Genomic DNA, 19,476 nt, shown 5'->3' with positions numbered 1-19,476 from the left:
TCCCTGAGTCCAAAAGTAAATCTAAGATAGTAATGTGCTGCACTGCTGGGAGATTCCTTTCTACAAAATGTTACATGTGATTTCTGGATCCTCAGGTAGGCAATTATAGGGCTCTGAAAATCATTCAGTTCATATTACTAAAGCACAATGTCTTGGTTCCATAATTTCTGATAGCCCTACCTTGTCAATCAAAAAGAGGAAGGTATGAATAAAGCATTAAGCTTTCTTCAAACTGACGTGCTCATTTGCCTCTTTTAGCACCTTTCTGCACACAGAGGAGCTGAACATAGCTTTGAAGCATGATCTGGTAAGTTGGGCTAACATTACCATTTTGCCCATTACCCTCAGTATTCCTTCTCTTGGGTCTAGATGGATCTTTTTCTGCAGCCATAGCTCAATAAAACAAATTTCGGACTTAATAAATCATGTCAGAACTGAGTTAGATAAATTGGAAACACATCCCAGTAAACATCCCCTACTCATCACCCCACCCCCATAAGAAAGAGAGAGAGAGAGAGAGAGAGAGAAAGAGAGAGACCAAACCTTTAGTCCAATTTGGAGAAGCAAGATGAACTAGAGCATCAAATTGACATCTGAAAACAACAATAAACATTAAGCATTGAGGAAGACATTAAGCATTAACAATATCCATGAGGAATAGGAAAAGGCAGTGCAGAAGCCATTAACTTACTTCTTTACATCTGTAGTTTCCTCAAGCTTGCCGGGTTTATCCTTTATACTTGATGAATTGTCCTCTGCATGGTCAGGAGAACTTGTCTTTGACTTCAATATTTGCTCCCGAGTATTATCATTTGCCACATTGCATTCACCACAGTTGTCATTAGGTTCTATGTCACTTGACACTTTATCATTTTCTGAGGTTAGCTCAAACTTCCCCATGGAAATCTCTTTTTGTATCTCCTCAAAAAAATTTCCACAGTATGTGTGCTGAAATTCTGATTTCTCTTCATGATATTTGCTGATACTTTCCCACCTAGACACATCCTGAACCTCTATACATTCTAAAAAATCGACAGCATCAGATGAATCTGGAGGCTTGCCTTCCGTTCTGGCAGCTGGAGATACATCTGGCTTCTTTGAACTGGATTCTGTGTTTGAGAAAATGGGGGAACCATAAGAATTCTTAGGACTGGGAGGTTGCTGGACCGCAGCTTTTTCATTGGTAGCATATGCACACTTTGAAGTAACATCAAATTTGGATCGCTTTGAGGATGATGATATGTTAAAACGATCCTCTGAGAAGAACTCTAAGTCCAAAGACATGGGTTCTGCTTCTGCAGTGCAGAAAGAACCAAGACCTAAATCTTTATCAGCAGAAGAATATTCATCCACAAATGGCCATCTTGGTTGCTGTCTTGGATTTTCCTGGACAGTGTACAGCTCTTTTGAGTAATCCTCTAGTTTAGACCTCATCTGTTTTGGCACACTTGGGTACTTTCCTGGAACTTCCACATTGTTTCCATGCTGAATTTCATCCTTGTTTTGGTTCTGTGTTTCTTCTGCATAAAGATTCTCAACACCATAGTTGTTTTCTGAGCTCCTGCAGACATCATTTCCCTGCCTTGGCATTCTTTTTTTCATCCTACTTGAGTTTGGTGCAGAATTATAACATTTGTCACCCCTCACTAGAATTAAAAGATGTCAGTTTTTATACATTAAAAAATGTGTAGTTTGCATCATCAAATTATCTATTCACAATCAATAGAAAGAACCTGCACTGGATGAGCATGACTCTTCACTGTAATGCATTCAAGAAAGGGAGAGAGAAACGAATATCAATTAGAATAAATCCAGGACCTAAGTACATAACATAGCAGAGGCAAATAAGATAACACCAAACAATAGAACCCAAAAGTACCTTAATAAACTCATGCTATCCACTGCATCTTCTGTCATGAAAGACCAAGCTGGTTGATCGGTACAAGTGCCAAAGTCCCAATTTGCATCCAATGAAGTGTACCTGCCCATCCATCAGTAAGGATGAGTATTAATAATAATGCCATTCTCTATGGCCAAATGAAGCCTACTGTTATAGTCCCTCTGAAAAATCATATTTAGTAATGACACATTTTACGTGTAATTTGTATTTTAACTTTTCACTTCACTTCCCTTTAGTTCCCCTTGCAGCCAAACGAAGCCTACTGTTATAGTTCCTCCGAAAAATCCAATGTACCTTGGCTTATCTTTTGACACACAGAAATATTCTTTGTCCGATGCAGGGTCCTCAGAATGCAGAGAAGGTGGCCCTGGTTCCCCACAGTCAAGAAAAGACTGATTAAAGGGCATGGCACATTTCTCAACAAGAAAGAAAGAAAATCTGAAAATCTAGAATCAGTAAGTAGTGCTGAAGACTGCAAACGCAAACCATTAGTCTAAGTTTTGCAAATTAATCTGTCATATATAAGAGAACAGATATCAAAAGCAATATAATCATTATTGTGATGCAAAGGCATTAGTAGGCTACATTTGGTGGAAAGGGCATATAAATAGTCCACAAACAATTCTTTAGGGAGAGGATTTATTTTGTGCTCCATGGCCAAACACACATGTACATAGAGCTCACATGCCTTCCCCTGGGAGCTAATAGCATAATAATAATAAGAGTTCTCTATTCAGTAGAGAGAGAGAGAGAGAGAGATTTGTAAGGCAAGAAACAACTCAAAAGAGCCATTCAATAAATCAAGCAAGTTATCTTTTCTGAAAACTACAAGCATATAAATCACGCATAAGCGAAGAAGCACAAAATAACAAATCCAAGAACAAAAGCTGTCCCCTCTTTTTTAGCAGAAGAAGTAAAGAAATAAAGAGGCAAGAAGAAACTCCCTGTACTCCATTTCAGTCTTTCAGGTCATGTGAATATAGGCAACATCCAATATTTCCTTCTCTTTTTTATTTTTCATGAAAACCTAGCAGAAAGCAAACTGTAATACAGGTGACTTGTTGCTGTCCACAAGGCACAAAATAGTTTTTCTTTTATTTGTTTCCTAGCAAATAAACTATTGCAACAGAGTTTGGGTAGCTGTGATGTGAGCTGGGTGAGATCATTACGCAGAAGTTATTTTTGTAGGTCCCAGTTTTGGGTAGCTTTACGAGAAGGTTAGTAGCTTCAAAGAGATTCCAAGACATGAAGACTTATTAAGGCATCCGGTGGACAGCGATTTCTAAAGGATCAGCAGAGAGACAAGCTGACCTTTTGTTTCTGTTCTGGATTGCAAATTTTGCATCTTATTTGTATAGTTTTTGCCTTTTCATTAATAATTTATTTCCATAAAATATGAAAAATAGAAAGGGGGGGGGGGAGGCAACTGGGAATTCTGACTAGAGTGTAGGAAAAATAGCAAAGACGTCGTTTGCATAATCCAGGAAAGAGAAGCACCTAAAATGTTGACATGGCTAACTGCTCTCTCTGCATCTCTGCACAGATATAATAAACTAGTCATGGAAGTGAGGAATATGACCTATCCAAACATGAAAAGCCACATTTAAAGAGAACCTCATGCAATGTACATAAAAATCTTCATCAGCAGGGCTTGATTGATGGATTTGTTTTCTATTTCCCAATAGATTGTCCAAGTCACAATCTGTTTGATCGGATCGACTCCCCCAATGTACACCATATTTCCTCTCATCAACATTGTTGCCTGTTAGGAACCCATACTTGGCTGGTATACACAAGAAAATACTATTTTAAGACTTTGATTCATACCATAATTTGTTCTGAAAAACTAAGAAGCTAGAAGCTTAGCATGCAGAGTCAAGTAATGCAAAGCATATGGTATAATGTAAATGTAGTAAGCTCCCCCACCCCATTAAAAAAAAAAAATACAATATAAATAAAAGATCTCCTGTATCACTATAACAACTGAAATTTTCAATCCCACGAATTTGGAAATGAAACGTTTCTCTGACAAAAGAGGCAATTGATAGATCCATGGAGCTTCCAAAGATGATAATAATAGATAAAAGCAGGTTCACAATGTTTCTTTTTGGGCCCCCTTTTTTCAGAGACATGTCTCACATTTAAAAGCATGATAGGTGAAACAGCCCATTTCATAATGAATTCCCAAAATAGAAGGTAATATCAATTGATCATAATAGCTTTAATGACCGTTTGTGATTTTAGATGACTTGTCATATTAGCAAACACGGGTTGGTCCATGTGATAGAAGTGCCCACACCCATCTAACCGATCAAGTTTAAGCCAAATACACAATGTCAAATTGCCTTAAAATTCATGTCAGTTAAAAAATTGCCACTGGATTCAGTTGCAGTAAAATGGCATTCTTTTAATTATGTGAATTGTAAAACTTTAAACTCAGTTGCCACTTAGCATGCTTGTTCTGGCTGAAATTTAACCAGTGAGATTGATGCAGGCAAAGGCTGCAAATTTGGAGCTTAATCAGAATCAATTTTAAGTCCCCAATCATCTATATGGTCATGGGCCAAGTATTTTTGGGTTTTTTATTGTAGAGGGAGAATTCTATAAGCCCAATTATGAAGGGACTGACACAAGCATAAGATTAGGTGTTAGCTTCTAGTTTCTATTTTTCGTTTTGTAGGAGGTTTTGGTTAGATTAAGTTCATATTGAGTTACTATTTTCGGCTGTTTCTATTTAGTTAAAGAACAGTTGCATCTGGTTCTTGGAACTCTGGAAAGTTCTTATTTTCAAATTCCTCTCAAGTCTAAATTTAGGTAAGTCTATAATTTGTGAGTTGTGCTAAGAATAGGAAGTTTAGGAGTTAGCCTATAAATCAGTGGTATGAGACTTTGATATCTGCATAATGCAGTTTCCTTTTTATTTGAATGTATGAAGAATTGAGGTGTTGCAGGATAGCAACTTTGTTGATGTTTTGTGGTAAATTTCTCAGGAGTGCTCATTCTACCGCTGTTGAAGTGCCGAAGTTCCTATTACTTCTCTGTTACGGAAAAAACCCAAAGTCATGAGGTTGATCAGTTCTCATTCTACTGCATGTGACCATGTGCATGAACTTAACAAGTCGCAATTGTATAAGAGAGAATGTAAAAGGTTTTGAGTAATCACTGTAGCTATATAAAATCTCAATGTCTTCCACTTTTTCATCAGGGCATCTGCAAGCTCCTTTGAAATCCCATATGGCTTATGGGATAAGGTGCAATCCTAATAATAGGGTCAATAACACTGAACAGCTGCCGGGAGCAACCAGCTCACCTTTCTCGAACCAAATGGCACTAAACAAACCACTTGCCCATTGAAGGAACTGGTAAATGGTATCATTCTAAACCTTAGTTTATAACTCTGCTGTTTTCCATTTTGTTTCATCAAGTGATCTATATGGATTGGAATTGCTGATAAAATCTGTTGATATATGTCATACGAATAAATTTTAGATTTCTGTGACTATAAAATTCAGAAGAAAAGAATAACCTGCATACAATAAAGACGGAATAGAAGAAAAAGAGAATGAGCACAGAATAGAAGAAAATGCTTGAAGATTTTTAACAGTTCCATCTCTAGAAAATTGAAATAATAAGAACCCATTAAGGAAAACACAAAAGAAAGAAACTACCATTCAATGTCTTCCCATTTTTCTTACCCATATCGTTGCAGAGGTACTTCTCTTCACCTGGAAAGTAGTCAATTTGATTATCATCGGGATCAGGTTGCATGCAGCCTTGGAAAGTGAATTTTTTGTTTTTTGGATTGCCAGATTGATGCACAGTGTTCCGTGGTTTCGAAGGTATCTTGGATGAGTTGCCACCAAATGGCATATTGATATCATGTATCATGGCATTCTGCATATGTTATGGAATGTATCAAAAATAAGAATTGAATCAACAGAAATGATGAACAATAATATTACACAGAGTTGCCACCAAATGGCATATTGATATCATGTATCATGGCATTCTGCATATGTTATGGAATGTATCAAAAATAAGAATTGAATCAACAGAATTGATGAACAATAATATTACACAGCTTGCTGAATTTTTTTGGTGTAAGAAAATTAAACTGAAGGATGGAATACACAGTAAAAATTGCTTATATTAGATGAGAATATAATGAAAGGAAAGAGATATATGTATATCCTATACCCAAATCCACCAACGAGAGTGGCCTTGTGCTGTAGACAAATGTTTTCCAAATCTATGATCTACAGCCTGTTCTTTCTCCAGAAGAAGTTGAGCATGAATTATATTCATTTGATTTGAATATTGCCAACATCATCCAGACAAACCAAGGATACAAACTTAACCAAGCATTGACCAAAAAAACTGATTCATCAAAGAAAGACAAGAGGACCATTTTGAAGTGTCAAGATAACACTGTTGCCTGCTAGGAAAGAACCTTGCTCATTGCCCAACCCAATAGCAAATTCTGGTTTTAGTAGTTGAAGAAGATTTGTAGGTAATGTGACATGATTTTGATGTTTTGCCATTTGATCTCTGTTAAAGATTAACAGTCCATGATAAAACTTGTCTAAGTGAAATACATCACTGTAGCCTAAGTTTAGATGAGATATAAGGTATTCAAGAGCTGACATGTATGGAAGAGTAACTGAAGTTGGGGCATCGATCAAACTACAATTAATTGGTGATTCTTTAGATACATTCATGATGCATCCATGGTGCATAAAGCACATAAAGCCACCCATCCAACGCATGCATTCAACAGATTCAAACATAGACACAGACAGACAGCAATTCCTATGCAAGAAGACTGGCCACCAAGCCATGCTGGCATCAGTATATATCTTGAGTGAAGCATTAAATTCTCAAGAATCACATGCAGGGTGTGACCTCTTGTGAGATGTCCATGATACACAATTAAGAAGGAAGATGTCAACTGTGGGAGGAATACTGAAAGCCTGTTAACATAGAAGGAAAGGTTGCAAGATAGCCAATCTAAGATTTTCTTCGCGAGACTTGATATCTAACTAACTTTGCATGCCAATTTCATGGAATATTGAGGTGAAAAAAAAAAAACCATGATTATTTTTCTCCAAAAGATAAAGAGTTCTAGAATGACAAGAAACTCACTTTTCTTACCTACAGCACACAAGCTCATTTCAGATGGAATAAAATGCAGCCAGTTTAAAATGGCGAAAGAGTTGGGCATCCAGAAAAATTCTCACCAGTTCAAGCCCTTCATCATCCATGATGTAAGTAAAGTCCTTGGATGAGTGAAATCGTTTAACAGCCCTTGGTGGTGAAGAGCAGCCATCAAATAATATTCTAACATCATAAATCATGCAGCAAGTGAATTAATAGCCAATACATATGTAAAAAATAGCAAAAGAGACATCATATGCAGAAAAGCTTGTTTTATTCTATATCAAATTTCCTTCTGGCTAGCTTTCTCCAAGGTTTTTTTAAGGATCAAGAATGGCAGTCTATATAAGGTATATCCTCCTGAAAACATCGTTAGAAGTGTCACAAACTGTATTGCCCTCTCCAACTTGCTTCTCAAGTATAAGAATCTAGGGTCTTCGCTACACGCTCTAAAGATGAATGTTTCAAATATCCACATCCAAAAAATAGCAATTACCGGCCAGATGGTCTTGGCGAACAAACTGGTGTTTCCATCCCCACTATACCTAAACCTGTAGGCAAGAGAAACTCTAATTTGAATTCATATTTATATAGAAAAAATAAAGTTCATGATGATAATCTTCTAAGGCAGTTGAAGCCTCATAAAACTGCTAGTAGTTGGAATTACATAGATTAAATGTATAAGATACTTGAGAATGTAAAAGTAACCAGTAGATTAATGAAAGACGCATTTCTCTGAAGAGATTTGAGAAAGCGATAAGTTTCGTGTTGATGCATATTTTTTGGCTGAAATTTGGATTTGGTCCCTATATTGGTATAGTTCATGTTTCACTAACTTTTAATTTTGGATTCCCTCCCTTTTGGCCTTTTTCCATATTTTTCGGATGGTTTCGTAATGTTGCCAAAATTACTTTTTGGACTGAAATTGCTCCTAGGGTAGTTTCATTTACAGATTATGGGATAACCAAAATCCACTATAACAACTGCATGTAGGCAGACTCAAACCTGGCCCTTCCCCCTTACAAACTCATAACTTAACCACTAGACCAATTTCATTCTTTGTAAAATTTTCACCAAAAATGGCAGACCAAAAAAATGATATAACCGGAATATCTGAAATTCTCATTCCAGTCCCAAGATCATATATGTGGCCAAAATGAAATTTACAACCAAGCAATGTACTGTTAGAGTGTCAATCTTTTGATCATTTTTACATATTTTGGTGTTTCAGATGAGAATGCCTGAACAGAATTTTGACTATTATTATAGAATTTTCTTGATTTATCAAAAAAATTCCGCCTGGGGTAGTATATCTCAGAAGCAGTAACTTCTATTGTGGGGGTTGCACTTCCTAAATCTTAAACGGCCAGTTCCATCTAAAACCTGTCATAGGATTAAATATTTATAAATGGATAAAACATTATTACCCATACTTCCCCTCAATTTAGGGCCATTGGATTACTCTATGATATCCAAGTCCTCCATTTAGCCAAAGGCAAAGACAGCCTTGTATAAGTACTAAGATTAAATTGCTGCATCAATTGATGATTAAAAAACCTAAAAGCATTGGCCAGATCATTACAAATGTGTTCGGTTTCTGTGTAACGGCAGAAAAAGCTCCTTCCCATGCCAACCCAAAAAAAAAAAAAAAAAAAGGTTCTCTTAAAATTGGTGCCTTGCACATGAAATTAGATCTTGGACGTTGAGAGATCTAAATGTCTCATGGGTAATACCAACAAATTGAGGACAGGTCAGCGTACAAGGCCTGAGGACAGTCCACCATCATGGTGTCATGCCAGCCTTGTACAAAGTTCAAAATCTCACTTAGGGCCATATCAGTCAGACCCAAATTAGCGAAATGCACCGGAAGTGGCGAAATTTTTCCGAAACAGTCAATAGTTTACCAGACTGTTTCAGTTAGCCGTTTCGGTGGGCAAATGGGCATATTAGGCTTCGATACTTCAGAGAAACCTTATTTTAGCCTATATATATACATATGTAAACCTTCATATTGCAAGAAAATTCACACAATGTGGTGTTTTGGATTTGCACCATGGTTGAGAGTATACGGCTATATGCTGAACCCTATTGTATACCATGTGTAATATTGCCTATTCTACACATTGTTTAAGTGCTAGAAGACAGGAAAGGCAAGTAAACCAAGTAAATTATTCTCATCCCTCATCAAAGCAAAAAATATATGAGCAAGGGATGGGCCACTTTCTTTTCTTTTAAGATATCGGCTTCAACCTGATGCATCAACCCTCCTTTGCCCAACTTGGGATTTGTAATACAAACAGATGTTACAGATTTGACCTTAAGCTCAAGGTATTGGTGGAGTATATTGAAGTGTAAATGTAATATGATAACACGTGAGATGCTAAATGCACTTGGTTTCTAAAGTAACAAGATTATACCTTCTACAGAAAATGCAACATGAGCTTCACGTATTGGACTTTCTTCTGCATTGCTATTTGGTCCATCATCACCAAGTACATCAAGAATAGATAACTCTGAAAGAGAACAGAGAAGATAACCAATAGATGAACCCCTAACGTTAATATTAATCATGATAATCGCATAGCCCTGTAAAGGCTCTAATGGAAAAACGAATCAAGTGACAAGACGTCCAACAAGGTATTTTTATATTTACGGTTTTCAGTAGCGGTTCTCCAGTAATCCAGTTTATCACCATTTCCATCGGAAGAGTAGTTACTAGGAGATGGGAAACTATCAGGTACAATGGAGAAAACCCTGTTAGTAACAATATCAGCTTCACAGTGAAACATACTGATGTAGAAAACTAAAAGATGTGAGCAACCACCAAACATACACATCACACAATCCCTTGCATCAGTTGCATGCATATATATTGAGTGCGGAAGTGATCTCACTTAAATAAAGGAAGTACTCAATTTGTATTGATGCACGCTCCTTAGTCAAAGGGCTATGAACAAATACAAGGTTGAATGAAGAATTCACTTGAGTGAAGAGATTGTCTCCCTGTGTGTGATGTTCAAGAAAATTGAACAAAGCACGTGTATGGCATACTTCTTTGGTGATTCAGTATCCAATTGACGGTTTGATGGTACATTTTCTGTTTCATATATTCAAAATTAATTATTCCGCATGTGAAACATCAAGATTCAAGGATGTTAATAGTCGTAAATAAAATTAAGATCCACACATTTGTAAAGATAAGTGGTTGGGGAGTGGAACTCACTTGCTTCCTTGAGATCAACGGACTGCCTACGAGAGACCTTTTTTGGGATGCTTGGCATTCCACACTTCAAGTACACTGGTGAATCATTGATTACTGGATTTTCCTTTGCTGTACAAATTTGAGAAGGAGGCATTAGAGAGAATTTTGAGCATCACAAAAATCCAAACATCTGAAGGTAAAATGGCTAGGAGTTAGCTACATACTTGCATAATAAGATAAAAAAGACAAAAATATCTACTAATGAAGTTAATCATATTGCATATGCAACATACAAAATAGAGACCCTTCCAACACATACTGGATTTTCTGAAATACCTTATGTAGCTGAATGTTGTTCAGTCAAGAAACAACAGATATGGATAATGTGGCATGGATGCAATGAAGTCATTGAGATTGATTATCCGCAAGACCAATAGAGAATTGGAAATAAAAGCATTTGAGAGATCTTAGGGGTAGCAGAAATAGAGAGAAATATGAATGAAAGTTCATTGAGATTTTTCTGTCATTTGCAATGGAGTATTATTACAGCAACAAGAAGTGATTCAAAAAGAAAATAACAGAATGATGAAAGCACAAAACTGATGAAAGGACTAATCAAATTTGTAGGATAAAATTTGTCATGGTTTTTCTTGAATCTTTACTTAACAAAAAGCTCCCCAAGATCCTTTTATTTTTTCCCTTTAAATTTAAAAGACAAGATCATAACAAGATGCAGCAGGTCTTGAACATTAAAGTAGTCTCTAGTCTATACAAATATTTAAAGACTCTATCAAGCGAACAACACTGATGAGCTACATCAGTCAAAATCCTAGTTATCTACTCTGATTAGTAGCCAAAACCAAGCAGATTTTCCAGGGCTATAAGATATCCCATCAAGGCCTAACTTTTCATGCACATCCCTCAAGGTAATAGTGTTGTCGCTATCAACTGTTTGATTTCTGGAGGTCATGTTCTGCCAAATGTGTGCTTGTTTTGTTTAGGCACTGCAGAAACGACTCCCCCATCTATCATACTGTTGCCCTTTCACAACTCAAGTTTGGAGGTAAGCTAATGCGTTTACTAGGGAGCACGAAGGGTCCCTCCTGTTCTTATTTCTGACTTTATCGAGTCCTATGATTACCAGCACTTGAAAGGTAAAGGAAAGAGGCTGTGGATACTTACTCCTCATGCAAATTTTTTGAACATTCGAGGAGTGGAAATGATGGTGCTTTGACATGCTGTGATTGTACATGTGATGGTAAATAGTGTTATACACCATTTGATTTTGTGGCCTCTCAGACTTATGATTTTCACTCTCTTAATATCTCAGATTTCAAGTCTCAATAGGACAGATTTTTTGTATAGCGGTATATTTGTGCACTCTCTTTTTATATAGGGTTTGGGGGTCCATGTGTATATATTTTGCCAGGACCCTGTATTTCTTCTCAACCTTTTATCATTTCTTTTTCTTAAGAAATCTCTTACTCTGACTTATATGGATATATATGTACTTCATGCAGTAACAAACAAAGACTAAAACTCAAAATAAAAAAAAAAAAAAAATCAAATAACAAACAGAAGCTTGTCATGGAGTAAAAAAGTGCAAATCTTAGGGAGTTTCAACTTATAGATCATTTACCGGTGGTGCAACCAGAATTGCTTTCTTCAGTAACTCTCTTTAAGTTCAGCAAACTAAGTATATCCAAAGACTGAGGTTTGTCGTGGAGTTGGACTTGTTGGCCACAAGGGATCATTTCATCAGAAAAGTTCCCTAACTCAGCAGTCTGTTTTTGCCGCTTCCTTTGTTCAAAGTACTGTCTTTGCCTGAGAATTATGCAGATTAAGGTTAAAGTAGGTCAATCCACTGCTTTTTGGACTAGGTCCTTGTAGTTGTAGAAGACACATCCATCTTTATCTTACTCCGAATATTAGTGTATTGCCATATTGAACAGCAGAGAAATATATAGAAGGAACTGTTCTTGTATTTCATTGGTTTCCAAATTTCAAGATCGTAGTCCAAATATTTTTGGTAGCCAAATTGTTTAGCATACTAACAGAAAACAGGACAATATGATGAAATAGCAAGAAAATAGAGAGACATGTCTTTTACCTCTTTTCTGTCGACTTTCTTGACTGAAGTTCTCCCCATCCACCATGACCAACATATATTGTGCATACAAAAACCTCTAAGATGTCAGACAGAAATTCAACATCGTTTCTGGTATGAATAGCCACCACAGCCCAAGAGACGCAAGGCTAGTCTTCTAAAACAAAATGGTAATTTAGGTATACCAGTTGGGAAATCAAAGGTCTAGTGTACATGCTACTTACAGTGGTCACTTTCCGTCTTGATCCTCCCATCCATTGCAACATTATACTGACAAGACAGACTGCAATCACAACCAAAGCAACATAAAACAATCTATTGAAGGGAACAAAGAAATATCAAGCAAGATTCCAAAATTGTGAAATATTGTCATTACAAAAAGGAATATTTGTCATGAGTTAATTTTCCATAAACTGATAGATTCTGAAGAGGTTTGAATGTTAGGCTTTTATTAATTTTCCATAAACTGAATGCTAGGCTACATACAGCTGAGAATTTCTCCAAACTCAAAAGGTTACAAAAATATTTCAGTAGCTAATTTGAGTTGTTAAACTGAGCGAACAAACCACCACAAATGTGGCGAATCCAAAAGAAGTGAACATAAACGTCATAAATCGATGAACAACAAGGCAAATCTATTATCCGAAACCCTAACTCTTCAAATCAAATAGCATTCAATCAAATGAACATGAATACTCATTGACCAAATATTTAAACTCCAAAAAAAGAAACTAGAAGCAATTTCTGCTTCTACTCATGAAACTGTACTTCTAATGAGAAGAAAGATCCTCTAGTTTCGGATATCTATTCAAAAGAAAAAACCAGATAGCCAATGCATGTTTGAAAACGATATCAAGTTTCAAATCCCCGACGATATTTACGGGAAATTAGTACCTCAAGGACCAGAAACAATGAAGAAAAAATATCGACAAGTCCGACGACTTCGGAAAACCCTAACATGCAAATTGCTACTTGGTACTTAAAGTTGAATTGTAATTAATCCAACATAAGCTTTAGTACTAAACGGAGAACTGAAATTCCTCACTGTTAATGGAGAAAAACGAAGCTTCCGAGCCGTACAGTGGAGATTTTCTCTGCAACAAGAGATCTAAACTCAGTTCGAAAGGCGCGGAGGTTCGCTCGCCAAAAACTTCAAAACGCCACTGATGGAGGAAACGTGCTTTTTGTAAATGAGAAAGGCGCGAATGCCTTAGCTGTGGCGGCTTTTATAGTCACGTTCCAATCCAAGCCAACGGTCATTTCGAAAAACATAAAGCGGCTTCCAGATATATCATACGCGATGTGCGTAGTGTCGCAACTTCGCACCAATGGGTCAATTGGTTCGGTTCTGGTTTTTTGGTTTGCTTTCGATTTGTTTCATAATAGAATGAGCTATATAAACTGAAATCGAGCGAGTTTTCATACCCTAAAATTGAAACCAAAATGGAGTAACTTTCTATACCCTTAAATTGAAATCATGCGACTTTTTTGGATTTTAAGGAGGCACAAGAGCTGGGGATGAACTTCTTGGTCAATGGAAGAGGCAGATAGACGATTTTTGTTCTGTGTAAGTCCATGAAAAATCGAGTGTTCGACCTTCCTATCCCCCACCCTTCTTGAAATAGTAGTAGTATAACTTAGCAAGGGTGCCCTAGTAAAACCCTTGTAGATCCCCATCTGCCCTAGCGGGTCCTTCTTGTGTAACCTAAAGGGTGGAATCTAGCATCAAAGAAAAAGAGGCACATGAACATCCCACTGTGGGCATATTTGGGTAAATGTCCTGTTTTCAATTTCAAAGTTCAGCTTCTCGAAAGGTAGAACCTTTTCTAGTATTTAAGGTAGAATTTTTTTTTTGTCTAGGAGTACAAGGATTGCACCAATGCGGGGGCAATGAGAATGCACCGACAACCATTAGCAGGGTTGGCATTTCCATCTTTCAGGGGATGGGGCGATCATTTCGCCCACCTTTGTGTCTAGGTGTAGCCTCCACACTCTTGGATAAAAAAACATTCTCCCAATATTTAAAAATGTTAAATGCATGAAGTGCGAGGAGCCCAACTAGCTTGCATGAAAGATTCTAAAGGTATTGTAACTCCCATAAGTTTATTAAAACATCTACTATATGTATGTTTTTTCAGTTTGAATTTGCTTTTACTTAATAAAAATATTCACATAAATACTATTTTCTAAGTTAGGACCCAACAAATTGGCAGCTAATGGGAGGTTATCTTCACATGTGGAGGCTTATTTCGCTGATTTCATTGTGGCCATGGTTATGTTTTGATCTTTTGTTGGACATTTCAGACTTTTTCAAAGTCTGTTAGTTGTAAAATGAACTACGAGGACAGGGAGTGTGTCAATATAGCTCATAGGTTTCCAAATGATGCCAATACTTCAAGGTGTAATAAAATAATCTGTAATTCAATTACTTGGGTTGATTTGATATTGTGGCGAATTTTTTTTTTTTTTCACCAACAGTAAAAGGTTCACCACAAATTGGTTGTCATCATTAGGGCGTACTTAGCACATGAGACTCACCATCGTGAAGTCTGAGGATGGTCATAATATACACAACCTTAATCTTGCTTCGCAAAGAGGTTGTTTCCTAACTCGAATCTATGACCAATGAGTTGAAATGGACAAACTTTACCATTACATCGTGGTCCACCCTAAATCTATTTTCATCAGCACTCCCCACAATATGTTGGAGATTGAAAATACATTTCCATGACCCCTCCCTTATGTCCATTCAAATGCTATGTTGAACATTTGGGAAAAAGTTTTCCTATCATAGTAGCTTAACGAAACCTCAATCCTTGTTATGGCTGTTCCAACCATTGAATAAAGCCCATGTCCCATCATCGCTTGAATTGGTTGGTTGTGGGTTAAAGTCGGCACATCTCATTGTTATAAATGATCATCTCATTTTATTTAATAAAAAGAGATGGCTTCACATAAAGTCATCGTGTGGATTGGTTGTCCATCAAATTCTAAAGCAAATTAAGTCATAACCATAACACATGGTCTAAGAGATGCTTCAACATAGAACAAAGCGCTTCTCCTCAAATTGAGTTGGAGACTCATATATGAACCACATACCACGTAGAGCATGATTGTTCAGGCAAAATACTATCACCAGAAATCTATTTTTGACCCACAGGTCTATAACAGACGCGGGTCCTGGATATGGAACAGCCTAACCTCAATCATCCTTACCCTCAAGAAATGTGCACTCTTGCGGATAGGTAATGGTCAAAACATTTTTTTATGGCATGACCCATGGATCTCTTCTGACATCAACCCCATCGTACCATGCCCATCCGGAAACAATTCCCAAAAGGTAAGTAGCCTAATCACAGATCATTCTTGGAATAGGGACTTGATAAGAACAACTTTTGACACCACTGTAGCCAATGAGATTTTTCAAGTCAATCCCACACCCCAAGCCGACACATGGATGTATACCTTACAACCTAAGGGAAAATTTACCACAAAAGCTGGAGCCAAATTTCTTGGCTCAATCAACAAGCCCTACAACCCCACCACAACCCTAAATGGAAAATGGTGGAAACTATCTGGAAATTAAAATCTCACCCCAAATTCAAAACCTTTCTATGGAGAATCTCACATAAGGGTATTCCAGTTCAATCAATTATGGGAAATTGGATGGATATTAACACAACATGTGTTTTTTGTAGTCAACAATTAGAAACAATATCCCACCTTTTCTTCCTATGTGACTTCTCAGCACACATTTGGGTGGCGGGCCCGTTAGGATTCGTACCGAACCTCCTTTACCTCTCCACCCATGAACATATGGTTAACCTCAATAATAGGAAGTTTTCCCAATCTCAAAAAATATAGATTTTTAGTATTTTTTTCCATTACTTAAAATTTTATATGAAAACATAGGAATGAAATTATTGCCTCCACAATCTACCCCAACCCACAATCTGTCTTGAACAATATTAATAATTAGATTACTCATCTTGGTTTATTTTAAAGTGTTGACGCTTTGCATTTCCCTAATACAGATGATCTAGTAAGCCTAACTACAGGATGCCATAATCCTTCCCATTTTGTCGTACCCAGTTTTGATTTGTGCAGGTGCTACTAATGTTTTGACATCAGCCTCAGGATGGGCTTATGGAATACTATTCCAAGGCAAGCTTAGGTTCATCAACTTTGATTTTTCTACAACAACTCAGAACGAAGAGATCGAAGTTGAAGCAATTCTAGCAGTTCTGTGAATGGCGGTTGAAAACAACTGGAAGCCGAAAGAGGTTTGGTTCTCAAATAAGAAGCTCTTAAATCTTCTTCCAAAACCGGATGGAGGGATATGGCCACTATTCAGTATTGCTACTTTGTGGGAAATCAAAAACTTATCGAATGGGATAACTTTTTATTGTAAGAATGTTAATAGTAGCCCGACCATGACTTATTTACTATCTTTAGCCACTTAAGGCCATACAAACTCTAACCTATATATTAACCCTTAATGTGTTTTCAGTTTTCCTTCGCCCACTCGTATTGGCCCAAATTTGTATCACAACGTATAATGTGTTACCATATTTGTCAAAGCTTACATGAACAACTTAACCTACTAAGTTTGAGCATCAGAATAAACTTCCAAGTGACATATAAAAGCACTCAAACCCACCCTAGATTGTTCTGGATATTCTTCACTGCTCAGCAAAAACCTGGTCAGCAGGACCCTTTCAACCATGGAAAAGCATCAATACCCTATTTGAAAATGGGTATTCTCTCACAAAGTCTTGCATGAACAAACAAGAAATCCATGTAAATGAGCTCTTTCCACAATCTAAATTACCCATAAGACAGGTTTACAGATTATAACAGGATTCCCAGAACAGGAAGAACAAAATGCAAATAAAATAAAATAAAATAAAATAACATTTGCAATATTTGGAATTTGTTCCATAATCCTCTTCTGCAACAAATCCAGAAGAGAGAACACATAAATTGAAATCAACAATGTTCAGGCAATTCATTTGAAAGCCCATTCTTTGATCACATCTCCAATCATTAATTACAAATTTACATGGCATGAATCAATCCATGAAACCTTACTTCTGATCAATGGAAATGTCTTGGGTGGTGATCATGTCTGGAATCATCCCATCTAAAGCACTGCAAGATAGGGTAACAAGCAACGAAAGCGCATCTCCCAAGTCTCCTGAACAGGGAAAAGAATAGAAGACAGGGGTAACAACAACAACCCGATACGAATGGATCATTATAAGAGCGATCGCTATTGCTTCCATGGTGATGGGATTGATCGTTATGGTGGTGGTGGTGGTGGTGATGATGATGATGACCCATCTTCCTAATTAAGTTAAGAACCCACAAATCAATCAATAAAAACAGAGCAAAACCTCTTCATTCAATTACAAATCTTCAATCTTTCCATGGAAGATCAAATGCCCTCAAATACCCAATCCAAAACCAGAAATAAAAAATTGAATACAATACAAGGACGATCTCAAATCTTAATACCTGGATTGGAAGAACCCCTTCGCCTATCGGAGCTTTTCTGAATTGTCTGTTTCAGCTCGAATTCTCAAACCCAGATTCTAGATTAAAGGGAGAACTGGAGAATAAACTAAATCTGTGAATTAGGTTTAACTTTTTGACTTTTGGGAAAATCAACGAAACACCCCTTCGCTTTTTTATTGAATTTTCTGAGGATGTTTTTTTGGGGAAGGTAGATTTGATTTCTAAAAGATTATAAAGAAAAAGAGAAAAGGAGAAAAGGAGTGATGTAGAGAGGTTGAAAAGCTGTGAGTATAGCAGTGACGAGCATATAACGTGTGGTTTGGGAATTGTGAGTTAGTTTCTAATCCTGTAAGTTACTTTATTTTAATTCGCGGGGGATCCTTAATGTTTGGAGGTTGGAGTTCGGGAAACCGTCTTATTCGTTGTTTGGTTGGTTACCCAACCAGAATTTAGGAATGGATCCGCTGCCCTTCCTACCCTCGTAGACTACGAGCCTAGTGAGCTTTAGTTTCATCACTTTGCTCATTATTATCAGCTAAAATGTAAATTACATTTATATAAAAAAATATATATAATAATAATAATAAATAAATTACACCCACTGAATAGTACCCCAGACACCCACCATCACCACTACCCATTGTGATCAAGATTCAAATCCACTGTTATTCTTCATCTTGTTATTCTCGTGTCATTCTAAGCGTAGAAGAAGACATGTGGCAATGCTGAGCTCAACGGTGCAAATTAAGAGAGAGCAAAAGGTTTCCACAAAATTGGTTTTAGATGTCAAATTGGTTTAAGATGAATATAGACCAAACTTGACTAGTCAGCCAATCAAGCTTCACTTATTTGTGGTGAAGCTGAAACTCTTAGAAATGTTGTTCTTACTTATATCGGTTTTTGGTGGAGTGTAATTACTTGACAGTAATCCAGTGCCTTAAGGATTCAAGTTCATCTTTTTATCGTATTCCAATGATAACTAACTGAATAGCTATGGCTAGGTAGGGCTTGTCCATCTGATTTAGGACAACTTGATCTAATTCCATTCCTTGACTTATCCAACTCTACAAATCAGACAGCTTGGCTTGACTCCATTTCAGTCCTTGCTCTTACAGGAAGATACTTCGTCATTTAACCAATCAATAAAGTAATTTTTCACAAAAAAAAATTAAAAAGACCTTACTACCCTAGGACATCCATGTCCACTAACAAGATTGTTGCCTCAATATGCGGCCGAATCCGCGATTAACGATTCCACTATGCAGTGTACTTGAAGTCAACCTTTTCTTTTACCCAAAATGTCAACTTTTTGCAGCTGACCAGTTGGCCAATTGGAGACAAAAATAAAATGAAGCTCAATGCTACAATCCAGTGGGGATTGATTAAAAGAACACGAGATAATTCTACATATGATCAAATCAAATGACGTAGAAAGGCATCTTAGGTGTTTAACGTGGTTACAAGTGGAAGAAAAATTAAATTAAATTTCTTCCCTCAATTTAATTGATCAGTGTGCACTCCCATGGATGAGGCAACTGTTCTCCCCTCCATGGATGTTTCAAAAATCAAATTGAAATTGATAGAATTGGCTGATTC

General features: G+C 36.9%; 1 protein-coding gene and 1 long non-coding RNA gene across 2 annotated transcripts; both read right to left on the bottom strand.

Moving 5' to 3' along the window:
- Positions 1-57: 57 nt before the first annotated feature.
- On the bottom strand, positions 58-13,579 carry LOC122089476. Its single transcript, XM_042659234.1, has 19 exons — positions 13,409-13,579; positions 12,588-12,646; positions 12,367-12,389; positions 11,896-12,080; positions 10,278-10,385; positions 10,106-10,151; positions 9,708-9,784; positions 9,472-9,567; positions 7,551-7,605; positions 7,138-7,237; positions 5,596-5,794; positions 3,515-3,683; positions 3,398-3,435; positions 2,195-2,267; positions 1,880-1,981; positions 1,734-1,759; positions 692-1,646; positions 544-593; positions 58-381 (listed from the first exon to the last, which is right to left on the bottom strand). Exons 2-19 carry the CDS (start codon positions 12,627-12,629, stop codon positions 242-244), a joined length of 2,484 nt encoding a protein of 827 aa, XP_042515168.1. The 5' UTR covers positions 12,630-12,646; positions 13,409-13,579; the 3' UTR covers positions 58-241.
- A 3,675-nt stretch (positions 13,580-17,254) lies between these two features.
- LOC122090044 lies at positions 17,255-18,195 on the bottom strand. Its single transcript, XR_006143394.1, has 2 exons — positions 17,881-18,195; positions 17,255-17,710 (listed from the first exon to the last, which is right to left on the bottom strand). It is a non-coding gene; the product is annotated as an uncharacterized LOC122090044 (long non-coding RNA).
- Between the last annotated feature and the right edge of the window lie 1,281 nt (positions 18,196-19,476).

The sequence above is a fragment of the Macadamia integrifolia genome, chromosome 9, assembly GCF_013358625.1.
Source record: "Macadamia integrifolia cultivar HAES 741 chromosome 9, SCU_Mint_v3, whole genome shotgun sequence".
Classification (NCBI taxonomy): Eukaryota; Viridiplantae; Streptophyta; class Magnoliopsida; order Proteales; family Proteaceae; genus Macadamia; species Macadamia integrifolia.
This window is presented reverse-complemented; position numbering and strand designations above follow the sequence as displayed.

What these genes read in the sequence shown, in the direction of transcription:
- LOC122089476 (XM_042659234.1), bottom strand. Translation starts at nt 12,629, where the DNA reads ATGTTGCAATGGATGGGAGGATCAAGACGGAAAGTGACCACT. An exon ending in AGAAAGTCGACAGAAAAGAG is followed by an intron (nt 12,081 to 12,366) that starts GTAAAAGACATG and finishes CATAATTCTCAG; the next exon opens with GCAAAGACAGTACTTTGAAC. An exon ending in TGTTGCATTTTCTGTAGAAG is followed by an intron (nt 7,606 to 9,471) that starts GTATAATCTTGT and finishes TCTTGCCTACAG; the next exon opens with GTTTAGGTATAGTGGGGATG.